The sequence below is a fragment of the Athene noctua genome, chromosome 3 (genome assembly GCF_965140245.1).
Source record: "Athene noctua chromosome 3, bAthNoc1.hap1.1, whole genome shotgun sequence".
NCBI classification, from domain to species: domain Eukaryota; kingdom Metazoa; phylum Chordata; class Aves; order Strigiformes; family Strigidae; genus Athene; species Athene noctua.
Genome location: NC_134039.1, coordinates 84184714 through 84203845, shown reverse-complemented (window position 1 = coordinate 84203845; position 19132 = coordinate 84184714). Strand labels below are relative to the sequence as shown.

The 19132-nt window shown below is 45.3% G+C and overlaps 1 protein-coding gene across 2 annotated transcripts in view; it reads right to left on the bottom strand.

The window, feature by feature from the left end:
- The window catches only part of PRKCQ (protein kinase C theta), a 44329-nt gene that overhangs the window by 13120 nt on the left and 12077 nt on the right, over positions 1 to 19132 (bottom strand). For both annotated transcript variants that reach the window (XM_074901632.1, XM_074901633.1), the window contains exons 8-12: positions 18945 to 19054; positions 17172 to 17295; positions 14984 to 15159; positions 12334 to 12507; positions 1897 to 1988 (exon numbers count right to left, since the gene is read on the bottom strand). In XM_074901632.1, coding sequence (XP_074757733.1) covers positions 1897 to 1988; positions 12334 to 12507; positions 14984 to 15159; positions 17172 to 17295; positions 18945 to 19054 — 676 coding nt within the window. The remainder of the gene's footprint in view (positions 1 to 1896; positions 1989 to 12333; positions 12508 to 14983; positions 15160 to 17171; positions 17296 to 18944; positions 19055 to 19132) is intronic.

The window sequence follows — 19132 nt, the reverse complement described above, 5'->3', positions numbered from 1 at the left end:
ATACGGTCCCTGCTGCAAGGAAGGCAGACTGGGTGGTGTCTGTGCCTCTCCTTTATTTACATACTTAAAGTAAATCACGGAGTTAGAGTGATGCACCAGAATGCAAACTGCAAATTATAGTTAATGCCTCAAAACTCAACAGAGCAGCTATAACCTGCCCTGTTCAGTAGCTGCTGCACAGAGTGGAGTGGTCCCAGCAATGGGACAAGCGGGTGGGCATCTGGGTTTGGGGACCACAGGCAGGCTCCTTGGCTTGTCAAACACACCTCTTCACTGCTCAGGTTTATGACTTGTTTTTGAGATTTTATCCAAGATATGAACTATCTAGTAGCTTGGTGGCCTTTCTCCAGCATCTTTTCAACTTTGAGATCTTTGTTCTGAGCACGTTCCTGTCTAAAGGACAACACCACATCCCGTTGCAAAGAGGCAGCGTAAGACTGAAGCAATGTTGCACAAGGAAAACACTCCCAGGTGGGAATGTAATCGCAGGATTTTATGCCCCTCCAGTGTTATACAGCTCTGTTCCTTCAGTCTTCAGTGCACGGGCCCTTAATTCTGAAGATTGAAATGCTTTTGAAAAAAAAATTAAATTAAACAATGATTTAAATGCATTTTTTAAAAAAATTCTTAAATAAAAATTAATTCCTATGGTCGTTTCAATGTTGACTTTCAAAATACCTTTTGCTTGCAGAAGATTAAAAGCACCTTTCATTTATTCTAATTCTTCTATTTACTTTCATCAAAACGAAATAAATTTTTAATTCTCTGTTGGCGTATTAATTTTTTGTTTAAATTTACATTCTGCACTTTTGATAGGTTTTATCTCTTTCCACACCCCTCCTTGAACCTGAAAGGGGAAAAGGGAAAATCCCATTATTTCTAACAAACAACAGCTCCACCTCTGATCGCTGGACCGGGAACCTTCAGCTTAAGCAGGTCCTGCAGCTTGGTTACAGGCCACCCAGTGTTGTAAAGAACAAGATATTTGGTTCCACAGAAGGCTGAAAATGCATCTGTGGGATTTCTTTGATGGTGGTAAATCTGGGGTGGAGGTTGGGCCTCCAGTTATGGGCTGAACAAGAACTCAATGAGTGCAGCAAAGAGCAACCCCAGGGCTGCTGTAATTCACAACAGACACCTGCAGGTTGCTTTAAAATTACCTTCACCCATGGACCATGTAAATAAGATCTCAGGCATGCTCAGGGGTGCTTCTAGACAGTGGAGGCACTTCCAGAGGTAAGGTCTCAGCTGGATTGAATGGTCCCTCTGCAGCCCCTCCCTGTTTGAGGGCCTGCAGTCCTGGGAAGGGGACTAATCTATCCAGCTCAGCTCTGGGCTCTGGACAAAGGTTTGTGGGACTATGCTGAGGGTAGCACAAAATACAGGAGTCAGGTCACAGGCTAGAAGGAGGTCCCTGGTTTGCAGGCTAAAGGATAAGCCTGCAGGCAGATGCAATGGTGACAAGGATGCAGTAGCATCTGTAATGCTTCCAGAGAGAAATAGTTTTCCTCATTGACCAAGAATGCAGAACAAGGTCACATCTGAGTGAAATCAGCTGTGTGGACGGGCTCTAAAAAGCCTTCTGTGGGAGGGAAAGAGGACAGGGAGAGGTGATTTCCTCCAAGCCCATCATTGAGGCGGGGTGATGACCTGCACGTCTGTTTTGTTCAGTTTGGAGAGAGCTGGGATAGAGAGTGATTCTGCTTCCAACACAAGCATTATGCCCACTTTGCAGTTGGGTAGGGTGCAGAGAGGTTAAATGATTTGCCCGAGGTTTCCTCTACAGGATAGTAGCAGAGATGAGAATAATAGCAATCTCCCTGGTGTCTGCAGCTGCTGCATTTGCTTCTACCATGTGTACAACCTGCAAGCCAAAAGGTAATAATAACATCTTACGTTGCTCTGGGAAGGTCGAACTTATGACAACTCTGGATATGGAACATGAGGTCTCCTCCATTGAGGTATTCCATCACAAAAAAGAGGTTTTCCTAGAGAATGAGACAAGATCACAGTAAGGGGTGAGGAAGGGCAAGAGAAAAGTGAAAAAAAAAAAACCAAACAAACCCCAGCCAAAAAAAACTCACCCAGAAAGCACTCAAAAAGAGGAAGGAAAAGATTACAGCGAAGGTTTTGGAAAGAAAGCAGTTTCTTTTTCAGATTCCTCATTTCTCCTCTTTGTTCTCTAAGCCCATACTCACCCTCTCTGCTCTGATTTGTATAAACAGCATTAGCTAACATTGCAATTCCACTTAATAACCAGCTGGTGCCATTGATTTTTACCAGCAGACCTCAAGGCCCACTAGAAAGGGATGAGTAACTCTACAGTACCTGTATAACAGGAGAGATGGATGAGCCTCCTGGGGGACTAGTGGAAGAGGCAGAAGTAAATCCCAGACCTCCTCTGGTTCCCACCCCAGCGCATCATCCATCCAGTGGACTGATCTCACGCTGGCGTTACCTGAGTTCCTGCACGTCTTTTGTGGACGCACATGGGTCTGAACTTTCAAGTTATCAGATCAGAGACACTGGCCAGACGTTGCAACCTGTTTTAAGCGTGCGCTTGATTTTAAGCCTGAAAGCTGCTCTATTAAACAAGGCAAGATGTCACTTGCTAGTGGGAAGATTAATGAATTAATCCTATTTCTGGATGCCCATTGAGTGCTTGCATGTCAGAGGAGCCTGGAGAAAGATCTAGTCCTTATCCCCAAGTGTGTGTGACCATCAGCCATTCGACCAAGGCAGTGGAAAACTCTCCTCCTGGTACATAGAAATGATGGGGAGAAATCTTTGTATTGAATAAAGAGCAGAACTGATCACCAAGGTTTCCTTTCCAACCCTTGATGTGTGCCACACTGATCCCCTCGCTGCTTCATCAGCCCTAACGTCACCACCAGGCCCCCGCAGAAGCTGGAGGCTGATTCAGACCAATCTCTTCCACACTGAATTGTACCTACAAAGAAGAAGGGGCACCTTTTTCTGGAAGAAGAGTATCCGTGCCATGAGTTATGCTCCCAGTTTAAAATTCTGTTTCAGGAATCTCAGCTTTTGTGCATAAATGTATGAATAAAATAAAATGGATGCAGTATTTCTTTTTCACAGAAACCTCTCTCTGTTCTGTATGCATCTGAAGTTAGTCATCTCCAGGCTATGCTAAACTTTATGAATATGTTCCTTTCGTTGCCTACTCTCCATCACATTTTTTTGTGTGTGTGTGTGGAAATATAGTTCTTTTCACTTATATTTTTAACAGTTGAAGCAAGATTTTTATCCGTAGGATCTAATGTAAGCATGTCTGGCAGCAAGCCAAGAGCTGGCTATTTAAAAAAAACCAACAGTGTGTGTTCTTTTCAAATAACAGCTGTCTGCTCTAATTTGTGCAATTTCTTTAGCCAGATCCTTTTAATTACAGTACTCTTATTTAAATGGACGTCTGGCTGGAAACCCCACCTGTCATCCAACCAGCACAGGGCCAGATCTGGCCTCCCAGGGGAAGAATACAAATTTTGCCAATAAACCAAATGGGTGCAGGTTTTCAGTTTGAAGGTCTTGCATCTGTGGAGATCTGTGTACATAATTCAGTTTAAGCAACAAGGCCAAGTGGAGATGGGCAATTTAGTATAGGAATGCATAAATCTTGGAAGCAATATGAGCTCAGGAGGCTGTTCAGAAAAACACTTGAACAGATGCTCTTTGTGAAGGTACACAGGGAGGTGATGAGGTTTAGTCAACAACAGATCAGCAGCCACATGGATCACACTGGGACAGAAGAAACCTCATGGGTCTTCAAATGGGTCAGGTTCAGCTTCATTGGACTGGGAAGAAGAAAATCCCTGGGTTTCCCTGGAAAGTCCACTGAGTTTGACACCACCTCATCACACATTTTTAAGCATAACTTGAAGTCCATGTTTATTCAGCAGAACAGGCAGTCGTGCTCTGCTTGCTTATGTATTTGAGCAACCATCTGATGCACCTGTTTAATTGAACTGGGGGCTCTAACTTGAAACTGGGGACTTTGGCAGCACCCTTCTGCCATCTGAGGAAAGAAAATGTGGGCAACCACTCAGATTAACTGGCATCTAAAGATCATTATATGAACTCTTGCTCAACTGTCTAATGCTATGAAGTTGAAGACTATAAATTTAGGCATGATTAATACTGAAGTTCATGGTCTGCCAGGTGCTACAGAGTTTTACAGAAATGCTATTGAAAAGAAAGACAACAACACTCTAAGTTTTCTTATCTGAGACTTGGAAGTTCCCCTCGCTTCTTACAGTTGTCTGGAACAGCCAATGGAGAAAAATAGCTTGAGATCAGCCTTAAGTACATCATTCTGAGTAGCAAGATCTAACCAAGCAGTGCAAGATGCAACAAATTACTGGAGACATCTTCCTGAACCTGAGATCTACAGAGCCGTAGAACACATTACAAATGAGAAGCAGCAAAACCCATGCTTGAAACCACTGAAAAATCATCAGAGTGCTAGAGGGTTAAAAGGGCACAGAGGACATGTTTGCAGACAGGCTCCGACCTACACTTCCTCTTGTCCTGGGAAAGTTTATCTGATGGCTCCTGTCTACTACTGCCAGGCTCTGAAGTCTGACAGAACCCGAAGAAGGCAAGAGTGGATTAAGTGGTTATTTCTCAAGATGTGGCAGCTGGGATGGCATGACTTTATCGTGCCCTTGTCCCCTGTGATGGTCCTAGCTCAGGGATGCTAAACAAATAAACAGGAATGCTGTTCTTTGGTGGTGGAACCCACAGTGCTCTGAAGGAGGCTTGGGAAGAGCTCCTCCCCTTCGCCCTACCTTGCAGACAGATGACAGACAACTGCTGACCCTCTGTGAAAGCACCCTTGGGTAGAAAACACTCAAGTCAAACTTCTGGTCACGGTTCCAGACTCACAACAGAACAGGTCTGGTCTCTTGGCATGGCTTGAGGGCCATCTTTTACAACCACAGAGCTCAAAGAGGACCATAAAGGCTTTTCCTGCACTCAGCGATGGACACTGCCCCAGGATAGTCGGCACTAGTTGTCTTGTGGACATCCATATATCAGCCATTCCCCACTTCTAGATCATCTTCCAGGGGCCTTCTCCGTTGCAGCAGAGGGAACATGTTAAACCCCTCTGCAGGAGGAGAAAGCACCGCTCCTACAGCAGACAGAACCGTACAACATGATGTTGTACGACACACAGCCAGACACACGCAGGTGTGCATCCTGCACACAAAGTAACATGGTTCCCTAGTCAACTCAATCTTGCCAGGTGCTGAAGGACTCGATTACTGCAAGAACTCAATTTCTTGCCCTATCAGTTCCTGGGTGCCTGTGCTGAGCTCAGCTCTGCAGAGCCACCTGCTCCCTCTGCTTCTCCAGGATGTGGCAGGGATAGAGTTAAACCAACCTGCTTCTGTTCTGCCTGCAACTGCTGTGAGAATGAATAGTCACTATCAGAGATGCTTTCAACTTTATAAACAATGAGTATAAAGCAAGCAGCATTTAAACTGATCTTTTGAAGGTACATCCTATAACAGGCTCTTAAAATCCTCAAACCAGCTGGAAGCCCTCCAGAGCACTTTTCTGCAGAGATTTTCAGATTTTGTTTTCTTCGCATTTGAAAGCACTTGCATACATACAAATACACAATTTAACATCATTTACTGAAAAGCAAAAATTCTTCTTCCCAGGGCTTCCACGAGGATGAATATTGGAATAATTAATGCTGCAGGACAGCCGTGGCTTTACCCTTGTTTAGAGCAGTTACCCCAGCAAATGGCTCCATGTGGAGAAGGCTCCACAACACACATTCAGTGACCTAACCCCACTGCATGCCCACTGAATTAGGTTGGCCCTTGCCAAGAGAAAGGTTTAACGCCATACAATCCCTGCAGCTGATTCTTGTCTCACATTTTTATGCAGCTCAGCCCAGCTCAGCCCAGGTGCTCATCTATCCTTCAGATCTATTTTATTTCATGGGATAGACGGGAGGCAAAGGCCTCTCATCCCTTCTCCACCACACCACGCACTGAGTGTTGCAATCCCACCACAGCATCCCATCCAGTGGGAAAGCAAGGAATGCACATGCTCCTCATTGTGTCTACTCCCATGAGGAACAGCTAATGCAGGGTCACTCCTTGCTAGTAGGAGACCACAGGAGATATTAACATTGCTATCTGCGCCCTCCGGGGACGAGCAAAGACAATCTGTTACAGATTACAGCAACCCCAGGTTTAATTTTGTTCTCTGGTTTAAAGAGCTTTTTATTTTTCCTTCTAGTGTAATATCAGTCTGTTTTCTGGAGATGGCAGCATTTCTTACAGCTGTCAAATAATTCAGTCCAGTCCCCGATCTCACGATTTAATTCTTGATCTAATCTTTGCATTCTCAGTATTTTTGACTGCATGTTAAATGGCTCATTTGGGATGCTTAGTTTTGTGTGCCCATCTAATTGGTACAAAGCATAGGAATATATTTATACACATATATCAAAATATGTATGTATACATAAAAGTGCAGACATGGCTGCCAATAGCTCCTTTCCTTTGGGTTCTGAGATCCCAGGACCCTTCCTCACAGCTCGGAGCAGGAAGAGTGCATCACTCACAGTGGTAAACCGAGTTACTGTCAGCCTTGTCTTTCAAGAGGACATGGCTTTCACTAGCAGTATTGGGTGGGATCTTGGAAAGAGACTGATTTTCTCAAGGCTAGAAAAAAAATTCTGTGAAGAGTTGGAGATAAAAGATCCACCAGACCCAAACTTAAAAAGTAGTTAAATTTATGAAACATAAATGTTTTATCAGCTGAAAAATAGGGGGAAAATGTCTTTATTTTAAGAAGTTAACTTTTTTTCCAGGACAAAGAGCAGCTACACTGCAGATTTTTAGAAATCTCAGGCAAAGCTGAATGCCCTTTGGGCTGATTTTCCTCATAGCTGGACAACAAGAAGGCAATGAGAATCTGTGTATTGAATATGTCAATCATCTATCACTTAAAAAAAAAAACAAACCATGCCTGGGAGCTGGCCCCCTCTTTTCCTTGCCAATACACTCCACCTGTTCACACCACATGGACTGACACCACCTAGAAGTGTCTTGTAAGGACTTCATATTTTTGATGTTATAATTACAGCTGCTCACACCTTCTCTGGCAGAACTTTGCTGAAATCCCAAAGTTCTGCTGAGACACTGCTATTTCTACTGAACCATGTTGAAATTTTGGCCAGGATTGAATGAGACCTTGCCAACTTTCCTGTCTGCTGGTTGCCAGAGGCAAAATCCCCAAAGCCTCCCTCAACTTTCCAATTCTTTCCCAACTTTTCCATCAGCTGGTATAAATTTGGCCAACTAGCCTTGAATCAGATGTTTCCAGGCTGATGTATCTCCCGCAGAATACTAGGATGGAAACCTAGAAACCCTGGAGCTTCAAGACTGTGTCTCCCAAATGACTGAATGCTTTGTACGAGGGAAAATTAATTGCGTTGTCCTGTACTTTCTTCCTTCCAGGTCAATATCAAAACTAGGATGCTGGCTACAAAGATATCTGGTCTAACCTGACAGAACACCTCGTCTTGTGACCAAGATTTTTGTTGTGTCTTTAGTTTAGTCCATCCAATCTTTCGCCGTGTTTCAGTGGTTCAGCAGTGCTGGAAGTCAAGGATTGCAACCTCACCTCCCTGGAGGGTGAATTCTGCAATGCATCAGCATCTTGCAGCCATGCTGTGATTAAAGAGGATCCTGCATTGCTTGGGGAGGGCACGTGGGCCTGATCCAGGGCTGCTCAGAAGGTCCATGGCACAGCTGAACATCAAATGGGTGTGAAATGTGCATGTGCCAACCTACAGGCTCTGATTAAGGTCAAATAATTCAGCCCTGTCCCTCTAAAGGCAAGACATAGATAGAAGAAAACTGAAATAACCCTTGGCAAATTTTGCAGGCATTGTGATTTCCTTCAAGGAGATATTTTAATGAGAAATCTCCTAAAAATACTCATGGAAAACACTTCAGAGCCTAATAATTTTTAAATTAGGATTACACTCCTTATTTACAAGCCTTTTCTCCTTCCTGCCAATCCAAGAGTTTTTAAAGTCAGTATTAAAACAATTAACATTAAAACAACAAAGCATATGAAAATGGCTCACCACCAGGACTTTGAAAAGGTATCATACATTAGTAAAGCAGAGAAGAATTGTTTTCTGTAACAGTTGCTTTTAAATTGCAATGAAGATTACTTCTCTTTTGGTTTGAGATAGTCTTCTGTATTGCTATTTTGTGCTACAAGCCAAAACGCCTCAGGACTTAATTTGCATTTAGGTAAAGGCTGTGAATAAGAATTTGGTCAATGAAGTAAAGAAACAGTTAGAAACAACAAGTGACTTTCAAAAAGGGAAAGCCTATTTTTATCACAGAAGATTAGTGAAATTCAAAAAGCACTGGGATGCTAGTCACTGTTTTGGCATGACTAATTTTGGGATTTCACAGAATTATAAACATGTTTTTCCTCCTCTTTAACATAACAGTGTCCCTTTAAATCTAGTACAACAGAATAACTCTCTGAGCTTGTTGTTAAAATTCACACCATATAATTATGGCAGCTGAATATCTGGATGCAAAGATTACTGCAGTAAAATAAAACAGTCAAGTTCAAAAACAGATCAGGAAAAAAAAAACCACATGCGTTTGAATTTATTCTCATGTAGCAAAACATGACAAGTGCTCTGAGTTTCGAAAGCACTGATGGTTCGGCCTCTGCAGGAATAAAAAGGAGCGTTAGGTGCCTGGTGCCTACGAAAACCTGTCTGAAGGGCTGTCAAGCTTTATATATTTCAGCATTCACTGATTACCTGGGTTGAGGCCAGGAAGAAACTAATCCCAGAGCTCAGACAACTGTCAACAGATTATGACTTTTTTTTTTCCCCTCTGGAGACATGGGGACTACTGAGGTTCTTCTCTGCGCATAGGAATATTCTTGTTTTTACTGTCCTTCGCAGAGGCACTCAGTACCTGAAGCAGCTCAGAAACCTTGAGAGTCAAACCGTTAGAGGTTCAGAACAGCACTGACACATGCACTTCTGTTCGAAACTACTTATCTACTCAGTGAAACCTTTAAAAAAAAAAAAAAAATTCAATTGAAAATTCAAGTTTTCAATATTAAAGTCCAGAGAGGGACTACAGAGCAGTGCTCTGGCTTCTAAAATGATTGCTCCAAAAGATATTACGAGTGAACCATGCTGTCCTTTGAGCCGTGAAAGACTGCCCATGGCTTCTCACAGCTCTCCCGCTCTGAATGACTTTCACACGTTGAGCGATTGCCACTTGGCTTGCAAAGGTCAGAGGAGAAAAACATAAGCTAGAAATCAATCACAGCCCAGAGCAGCTTTGGCCTGGGCAGCCACATTCCAGCTTTGTCTATAAACTTGAGGGCAAATGGAGAGATCAAATAACTTTAAAGTGACAATCCTGACTTGGGATGAGATGGATGGAGATGCTTTCTGTATGTCAAGAGGACAATACTGTAATGTTGCCCATAAGACAGTGTAGGAAAAGATCACTTGGATTTTTGAGCCTGGCACCCACGTTTTTTTTTCTGGCACTCATTGCTTTTCCATTCTGCAGGTTTTCCTTGAGTCAGCTACAGCTGGAAGCACAGTCCCTCCCTAAATGATCAGTAAATCCAATCTGGCTGCTGACATGGCTCCATTTGTCTGTCATCTTTTTGTTGGGGTGTATTGGGTTTGCGCTGCAAGGTTTTGATAGTGGAGGGCTACTAGTGTGGCTTCTGTGAGCAGCTTCTAGAAGCTTCCCCCATGTCCAACAGAGACAATGCCAGCCAGCATGGAGATGGACCCACCGCTGGCCAAGGCTGAGCCCATCACGATGGTGGTAGCGCCTCTGGGATAACGTGTTTAAAAAGGGGAAAAAAACTGAGTAATTGCAGCCAGAGAGAGGAGTGAGAATATGTGAGCGAAAGAACCCTGCAGCCGCCAGGTGAGTGCAGCAGGAGGGGCAGGAGGTGCTCCAGGCCCGGAGCAGAGGTTCCCCCGCAGCCCGCGGGCAGCCCATGGGGAGGCAGCTGTGCCCTGCGCCCAGGGAGGGAACGGAGGAGCAGATCTCCACCTGCAGCCCGGGGAGGGCCCCGCGCTGGAGCAGGGGGTGCCCGAAGGAGGCCGTGACTGTGGGAAGCCCACGCTGGAGCAGGCTCCTGGCAGCACCTGTGGCCCCGTGGGGAGAGGAGCCCACGCTGGAGCAGGTTTCTGGCAGGACTTGTGGCCCCACGGGGGACCCACGCTGGAGCAGCTGTGCCTGAAGGGCTGCACCCCCTGGCAGGGACCCACGCTGGGGCAGTTCGTGAAGAGCTGCAGCCCCCGGGAAGGACTCACGTTGGAGAAGTTCATGGAGGACTGTCTGCTGTGGGGGGGACCCCAGGCTGGGGCAGGGCAGGAGTGTGAGGAGTCCTCCCCTGAGGAGGAAGGAGCAGCAGAAACAACTTGAGATGAACTGACCACAGCCCCCATTCCCCATTCCCCCATCCCCCTGCACAGCTGGCGGGGAGGAGATAGAGAAAATCAGGAATGAAGCTGAGCCCAGGAAGAAGGGAGGAGTCGAGGAGAAGGTATTTTTAAATTTTGCTTTTATTCCTCATTATCCTCCTCTGATTTGATTGGTAATAAACTGATTTCCCCAACTCAAGCCCATTTTGCCTGTGATGGTAACTGGTGACTGACCTCCCTGCCCTTATCTCGCCTCACAAGCCTCTCGTTGTATTTTCTCTCCCCTGTCCAGCTGAGGAGGGGAGTGACAGAGCAGCTTTGGGGGGCACCTGGCATCCAGCCAGGGTCAACCCACCACATGCGGTCTCATAAGAGGACACTTGCATGTATGCACTGCCTGAAACCAGAGCTGCAGGCTGCCACTGCTGTACCCATCCCAACCTGACCTCCACCTTCCAGACCAGGGCTGGGCCACAGACAAGATGATTCTGCTGCTAAATGCAAGTCAGCCCCTGACATCAGTTGACATCCCCTTGGGCACCTGGAGTTACAGGCAGCATAAGCAGCTCTCCCTGGAGTATAAATTCCTTTGTAGAGCTGTGACCATTGTGAATATTTTGGGGTGGTTTGTTTTGTTTGGTTTTTTTTTTTTTTTAATTAAGTCTTGATTTTTTTTTTGCTTTTGCAGTTGGGTCATTTATGTTTTCCTCTGAAATCTAGCCCCCCAAAAAAGGAAATTAATTCCCTTCCTCTCCAGACAAGGATCCATTCCCAGGACGTGCTGTCCTCACCAACAGTCCTAAAGGGGTTAAACATGAGTGCCTGGACTTACTGTCACATTGCCTGCAGCAGTTCCCAGACCTTCCCTGCTATAAATTTAATCAGTCTTTAAACAGGTGCTGCATCCCACAGGCAACTGGGATATACCACAGAGGTTATATTTGTTTCTCCTGACCCTGCAGAAGCAGCAAGCCTCTTGCTGAGCAGGTTCTAACTACACACCAAGCAGTGTTTTGTGTCACTAAATCCTGGGACTGAGCAGGGACTGGGAGCGTCCCAACAAAACCCTGAACAAACAGATACGAGAGATTGCTGTTGCTCTGAATTTGAGCTCAAGGATAGCAAGCATCTCTCAGAAGTGTTTTGAGCAGATTGGACAGACAAGACAATCTCTCACATTTCCTTCCACTGTTTTTTTCTAGGCCTTGTGTGTGCTTTAGTGTTAAGATGATTGGTTGTGGCTGTAGAAAAGGCTCTGGAAAGCTAATCACTTGCTGGTTTGTTGCAATGTAGGGCTGTGAACATCACTTAAATGTCATTTCAATTTTAGTTTGGAGTCCTAAGCGGGATTTCAGGTGATTTAACAGTAACCGGGGGCCAAGAAGATTCCCAAAGCGAATGACAGCATGTTTATTCTCCATAACCAGAGTTTTTTTGAGTTAGTTCTGATCCAGGACGGTCACTTCAGCATACTGCTTTATGGTCCAGGAGGTTCAGACAGCATCATTGTGGGCACATCCGCACCCTGGCTGTGGATGTGGCCTTTGCACATCTTCGGCCCAGGGTATCAGGATGCAGATTTTAGTAGTGGGTCTCTGCATAGCCACCTCTATCAGCCTTGGATGCCATAATCTTCACATTTCCCACCTGTCTCCCACGTTAATGTAGGGAAGGCAGATGAAATTTCATAGCCACTTCCCAAGCGGTTAACCTGAAAATCCCTTCCCTTAGCACCACTTCATGTCCAAACTATTCTCTAACATCTAGTAGACTTGAGCACTTCACCAAATATCCGTATTTCAGCTAAACGTCCTCAGCCCGAGGAGGAAGGTGACAGATCCTTGTCTTACCTTGGTCTGGAACGTACAGAAGACATGAGTCAGGAATGGGTGCTCCCAAGCTAAGGAGAGGACTCTCTTCTCCACCATCGTACATTCAACGTCGTCATCCATCAGCACCACATCCTTCTTCAGGGCTTTCACGGCGAAATACTGATCTGTGCTCTTTAGCTCAGCAAGAAACACCTAGGGTGGAAACAGCTGCTCAGAAAGAGCGATGCTCTTCTCCCCAGGCTGGCAACACAGCCATGTGAGGATGGGAGCTGAGCTCTGGGGAATTCACTAGGGTAGACCTTACAAAAGCTGATGTTTAAGGCCCACATCTGCCATTAAGACTTTGTAGACTTTGAGTTTGTTTCCCACACCCAGAATAGTTTTATGAAGCTGAACCCCAAGGGAAGGATGAGAAGGTCTTGGCGACTACAAGAGCAGGGGCTACATGCCTGTATGAGCAGGACATGTCAAGAGACCCAAACACTTTTGGTAACAGAAACCATCTTTATGCAAATACTCATGAGATACATTTCCTGTTTTCTGACTTCAAATAACAAAACAGAATATTGCTTTGTCAACATGTGAAATGCAAATGCCCTGCACCAGATCCTCTGCAGGTGTAAAGTGATGTCCATCAGTAGTTAGACTTTATCAGATGTGACTTTCTTCCCTTACTCCCAGTTAGCAGGAGTCCTGAGCAAACAGTCTGGGTCCCCCGTGCTCCTGCAGGGCTGCTTCTCCGGGAATGGTAAAACACACCCCAGAGGAGTTAGGACCTCTACCTATTTTTATGGGCAAGGAAAATGACACACAGAGCAGCAGAGGAGGGTTTTCTAGAGACCACAGAGTAAAGACGTCTCTACTGGAAGGCAGTGCCTGTCCTGATCTTTATACTAACAGCCTGTCGATGCTGTTTCCCACAGGCGGAATAAATGCGTAAGATTCATCAAAGGGGTCTTTGAAGTTCTCCACCAGGCACTATTTACTGAGTAAGCTCAGACATGTGTTAGCCCTGACAAAAGTTTTATTTACCCTTTTGGCTACTGCTGCATTTCACTTTGTAGCACTAGACAGAGAGTAGAGCCTAGAGCCTCCCTCTGTCTCTGCAGTGAATGACCAGAAATGCTAACAGTGCTGATGCTGCAGGCACCCTTTTTACCCTCATTTTGTGCAGGGCACTGCTCTCCTGGGGGAACTGGGGAACGCAGTACATTTGTGACTTGTGCTCTGACTTCCAAGGTGCAGGCAGGCAATGCTAGACTTCACGCAGAGGCGGCTTCTTCACAGGTTTGCCCCTCAATCTCCCTGGCCCGTGCAGAGCTGGAGAGACCCCTCAGGCACTGAGATCTGCACACCCTGTCCCCTCTATGGGGAAGTGAATCTCACTCCAAGCAAATAAGGGCACCAGGAGCAACACATACACAGGAAACTTGTGGGTGAGGTTTGTTGCAGAAAGGCATGAAATAGCCCATCCTCTCCACACCCACATGGTGCCCTGCAGAGAGATGAAGACACTTGTAGGGTTGGAGAGTCCATGTTAACACAGGGGGCTGAAGTAAAGTACAGAAGCTGGTTCACTGGAGGTGTTCAAGCCTTGACTAGACAAACCCCTGAGCAATCTCATCTGATTAGTACTGTTTTGAGCAGCAGGTTGGATTAGATGGCCTCCAGAGGTCCCTTCCTTCCAACATAAATGTTTCTATGACATCTATGCTCTTGATTCTAAGCTAGTCTGGGCTGTGGATTTTGGGGTATTCTGGCTTAGCTCTAACTCAGATGCCTCAGCTCTGCTCCCCACGCAAACTGTAGACATGTCGAGTATTTTAAAGTATGGGAAGTCTACACAGCAAATATTTCACCAGTTTAAGAACTGGCTGCAGCAACCGCTCCAGCTCACTTAGAAGGCAAAAAGCAGGCTGTCTTTTTAGAGGCACAGTTTCCACCTTGCAAAGATGTGGGATCTGAGCAACGTGATACATAATCGTACTCATTCTCCTTATTGGCTGTGAAAATACAGTGGTGAGTTCCTCTGAAATTGCTTCATGCAGCTCAACGCTGGCACTGAATAACACAAGTCCCCTTCCAGGGGACGTCTGCAAGAAGGAAGAACGATCCACAATTCATCAAGATTAATGAATCCACTGGAAACAGGTGGTTCTTGTTTCAGAAGCACAAAATTCGTGGCTGTCGCAAAATTTGCTTTACACTGCAGCACAGATAGGAGCTGGGAAAGAGCAGTCAGCATTCCCAGGTGGGGACCTGCTGCTCTGGAGGGGAGAGGTGATCCACACTCAACTTTTCAGCTAATGCTTGCCCAGTTAAGTTGGCAGGAGTAGCTGCATGAAGGGGATCAGCACAGAGATCTTTCCCACCAGCTCTCTGTGGATGCCCAGGCCCCATCAACCCGCACAGAAGGGGAAGCTGAAGTTTTACTTGGCTGCTTTCCTCTCGCGAGACAGCAAACTAATGGGGCAATGGCAAGTGCAAGGAAAATCTTTGTCTTTGGCAAGGAGAAGACTGAGTTCAAGACTCAGCCATGACAGAGCAAAGGTTGTTTGAGGGATTTGAGAATATTTTTTCCTAAATGGTCTTCAAATCACATGCTATTCAGTGCCGTAATAAGCAATATGCAGACCTATGCAGTGGCGTCTAGTGCCCTGATACTTACCTTGCCAAAACTGCCCTTCCCCAGCATCTTGTGCAGGACAAAGTCCTCAATGGTTAGTTTTAGCTGTACTTGGTGCTCTTCCTGTTCCTGGGGCTGTTCTCCCAAGTCTGACTCTATTAGCGACTCCTCCTTCACTGTGTCCACCACTGGAGTCTCCCAGGAGATGCCCTGTGGCTCTGAAACACATATCAAACCATTAAAAAAAAAAAAACCTGAAAAATAAGCAGAAAATCCCCAGAACACTTACAGTATTTAGAGTTTTAAAAGGGTATTTCAAATAAATGGAAAAGTGGTGGCCACATCTACTAAGTAGATTGGCTCTGCTCCCACATTGCTTTCTCTCTGAAGGAAATTTTACTCCAATATAACTCCACCTTCTTCACTGGCATTAGACTCACTTGACAAACTTCTTCACTTGTCTTTCTGTTTTATGGCAGCAAAACATGACCAAACTCTTCATTTCTGGCTACCTGTGTTCTTCATTCCTTCTTGTTGGTTGCTGTTATGATGTGGTCCAATTTTTTCAAGGCCTTTTCAAGACCCTTGGCAAAGCTAGCATGTGAAAAGTTGGGACAGCAATTTTATATTGGGTCCCTGCTCTGAATATGAAGCTCTGATCAAGTACGTTAGCTATCCTGGAGTGAAACTATTCAGAGTTTCATCAATATTCCATTCACTTGGATATATGTGAACTCTAAGAGTTAACAAGTCATTAACAGATTTATCCCATGTACCCAAGTGCACATTTGCTGGACTGTCCAAAGTTGCTGAAGAGCAAGAACACTACTCAGCAGACAAACAGATGCTACAGGTAAATCAGATTTGAAACCATTTGAGGTTTTACTGATTCAAATCAGCATAGCCAGTTCTACTTGTAGAAAAGAAAGAAAATAAGAACAGATGGGGACATCATTTAATTCCCCCTGGGGGACAAAGGGCACTATTCCCTTAGCTCAGGTGGTACCAAAACCAGCCTTGGAAGCTTGGTAGCCTGAAGCTGTACAGTATCAAACCCAGAGCACCGGTATAATGTGGCTCTGCTGTCCTTTAGCCAGTGTCTTCTGACATTTTGCTCTAGGTCCAGTTTCCACACAGGGCAGTATCAACTCGCATTGAGAAAGTGGATGATGGTGAGGTCTGGGCTCTCAGCCTGGGTCAGGGTTGGAGCTGAGGACCCACTGTCCCAGTCCTTGCTGTGTTTAAGTATTGATTCCCTTGTAATCTTCTTTTTTCCCCTCCCCTTTCTGGTAAATGCATTTTAAAGCTAGTGGGAGGCAGAACAGCACTGTGTCAGTGCCATCATAGGTCTGCTACAGTTACAGTACAGTTCTTGGAAGGGTACCATGAACCATGAAGCTGGAGGGGTCCTGAAATGGCCTTTTACATGGGCCACACGGGTCTGATGAAAGATAGTGACATTTTTGTTCCCAATATTCAGAGTTCTGTGACTCAAGCACAAAGCAGAAAAACAAGTCTCCCCAGCAGACTGTGATTTTTGTTTCAGGCCACTGAGTCCCCAGTAGCTTTGGCCAAGGTCTGTTAATCAATGCTTTTCCCCAGTCTCTCATTCACCCTCCCAAACATCTGTTCTTGTAGCACAGAAGGCCATGACACCTAGGTCAGCTTCTGAGTGAATGAAGTGGGAATCTGGCAATGGTTTTCAAAGGTACTGGATATCAATTCCTGCCCCCAAAAATATGAAATCAGAAAAAGAATTGGCCATGGTGATCAGAAGGATTCCCAGTCTCCTGCTTAGAGCTTGGTTTCTCTTTAAAATTCTCATATTTTACAGTCTACGAGTCCCAAGAAGGGAATAAACACGTTATTGCCAGTGGAGGTATGAGGTGTGCTCAAGCACCAGGTCAGAAAGAGAGTTTAGGAGTTAGCTGAATGAGTGGTGGTTGGTGTCTCGTGTCACCAGAGGTTGGGATGGCACGGGAGAAGTGCAGGTTTATAGAAAGGAAAGGAAACAGGTTGAGATCTGGGGTATCTGCCATGCCCAAGTGATGTGGCTGGCAAGAGCTGTTGATATCCCGGGATGAGAAAGGGTATGTCTTGCTCTAGGCTGTAAAAATGCATGAAAGATTCAACGGCTAATAAATTCCACACCCTTGTCACCTCCACCCAACCATGTACAAGCCAAAAAAATTAACAAAGCCCGTTGTCCCATATCACTAGGGGAAACTACCTTTTTTTCCTGTTGTAGATGCTGGCAATGCCTGAAGCGGTGTTACCTCCTTCACAGGAACTGGGAAACCAATTTCAAGAGGTCCATCCCTGGAGATCTGTTCAGTGTCGCGCTGACAGCGAGCCTGGATTACGGAAAACGGCAAATAACTTTTGAGCCAAATGAGTCAAATGAGCTTATGGACACTGTGGCTTCCTGAGTGTGACTGTCACAGAAGCCAAGATCTAGAAGATGTCTCTGCTTATGAGAAGAGCATCTCTGTACCTAACATTTAGGGATTTGGTAATGTAGAGGAACTCATAAACTTCTGTGAGATGTGTGTGGGTGTTAACACGTCTTCGTACTGCAGGTATAGAGAATCCCTAATTTGCACAGGGGGCTGAATCCCTGGCTGTTCAAACAAAGGGCATTTTAATTAACAACTTGCTTCCCAATAGTCCTCTTTGAAGAAAAAATCTGTTAAAATACTAGAGGCTGGAACATGCTGCAGCCTCATCCCAGTGCAGTGTCTGGATGTCACTCTGAAGAAGTCCTTGCACTGGGGGGTTGCAGAAGGTGAGTTTGTCTGAATTCAAGGGTGATGAGGCAAACGCATGAAAGATAAATCCTTTGAGGGCTACTAAACAATAAGACTCCACCTATGGCTCAAGAAGTTCCCAAAGCCTGAATTTCTGGAGATTAGACGAGTATTCTGGTGAAAGTATCTAGTGTTTGCCCTCTTCACCTCTCAATGGTGGCTTCAAGTATGCAGTGCAAGGAGCTGCAGAGAGACAGCAGGTAGGAAACAGAGAAGCAAGAGCAGAAAAAAATCCTCTTTGGAGGTTTGGCAGCACTACCTGTCACATAAAGGTGAGAAATACGCAGAGCTAAACCTGGTAGATAGTCCCTCAGGAAGGTATAAATGGAAAAACAGCTGCTGTATGGATGAAGATGCTGCCTTGGGATACTTGAGTAACCTAAATATGGAGAATGAGGCACCTACAGATTCTGTCTCTCTCTGAGGTTATTCAAGAGCCAAGAGGCATCTTAACAATCCTGATTTTGAACTAGACTCTCTAAACTCTTTTACGATTTTGGGCTGGTGACAAACTATTTTTTCTTCTTTGAATTCAATTTTCTGTGTTCACACAGTGTTGTTTACATGACAGTAGCATCTAGATCCTCTCCCCAAGGCCCAGGTCTCTTCATCAGAGTCCATGCTCAGGGGAGTTTCATTCCAAACAGATCTGAGAGTCACAGGACAAGGTAGCAACAGCAAAAGGACCCAAATCAAGTTCCCCTCACTCTGCCTTGGGCTCTGTTACACAACTACAGAACATAATGTAACTACAACTGTACTGAATCAGAGCAAGAGTCCATCCAGGTCATGTCCTGCCTGCAACGGGGGTCAGGCAGACACCAGGGAAAGATGTGAGGAAGAGTTCAGGCATGCAAAGTCATCTCCTCAGAATATTCTCCCTATCTCCAGAGATAGGTGGCTCAGAGATTTCACGATTCAAAGGCAGTGCTTTTCTATTAACACAATTAGACATTCTAGTATTCCTGAATGGAATGAACACTGGAGATTGTCACTTGAACCTATGTAAACTTTTGGCTTCCACAAAGGGCTGAGATGAGCTTAACCACCTACTCCATGAAGGACCCATTTCCTAGTCTTTACTTTGAACTTGCTACCCACATCACTCTACTCAACGCCCTTATTTCCTTCACTGACACAAACATTGAACAACAGATCCTCCTTTCTCCAGGTCTGTTAAGGCTTAAAATATTTACCTGCTGGGTGCTCTCTATCATCGCCAGAGCTTCAGCCATTAGTTTCTGGTTAACTCCACAAAGGTTTGCTACTTTTGTCTGGCACTTGTGATGGACGTTCATGCCACATGCTGAAAGAAAGAACAAGAGATGTCAGGACAACGAAGAATAGCTAGGCTGTTTGACATCATGTCAAACCCTCAGCTGGG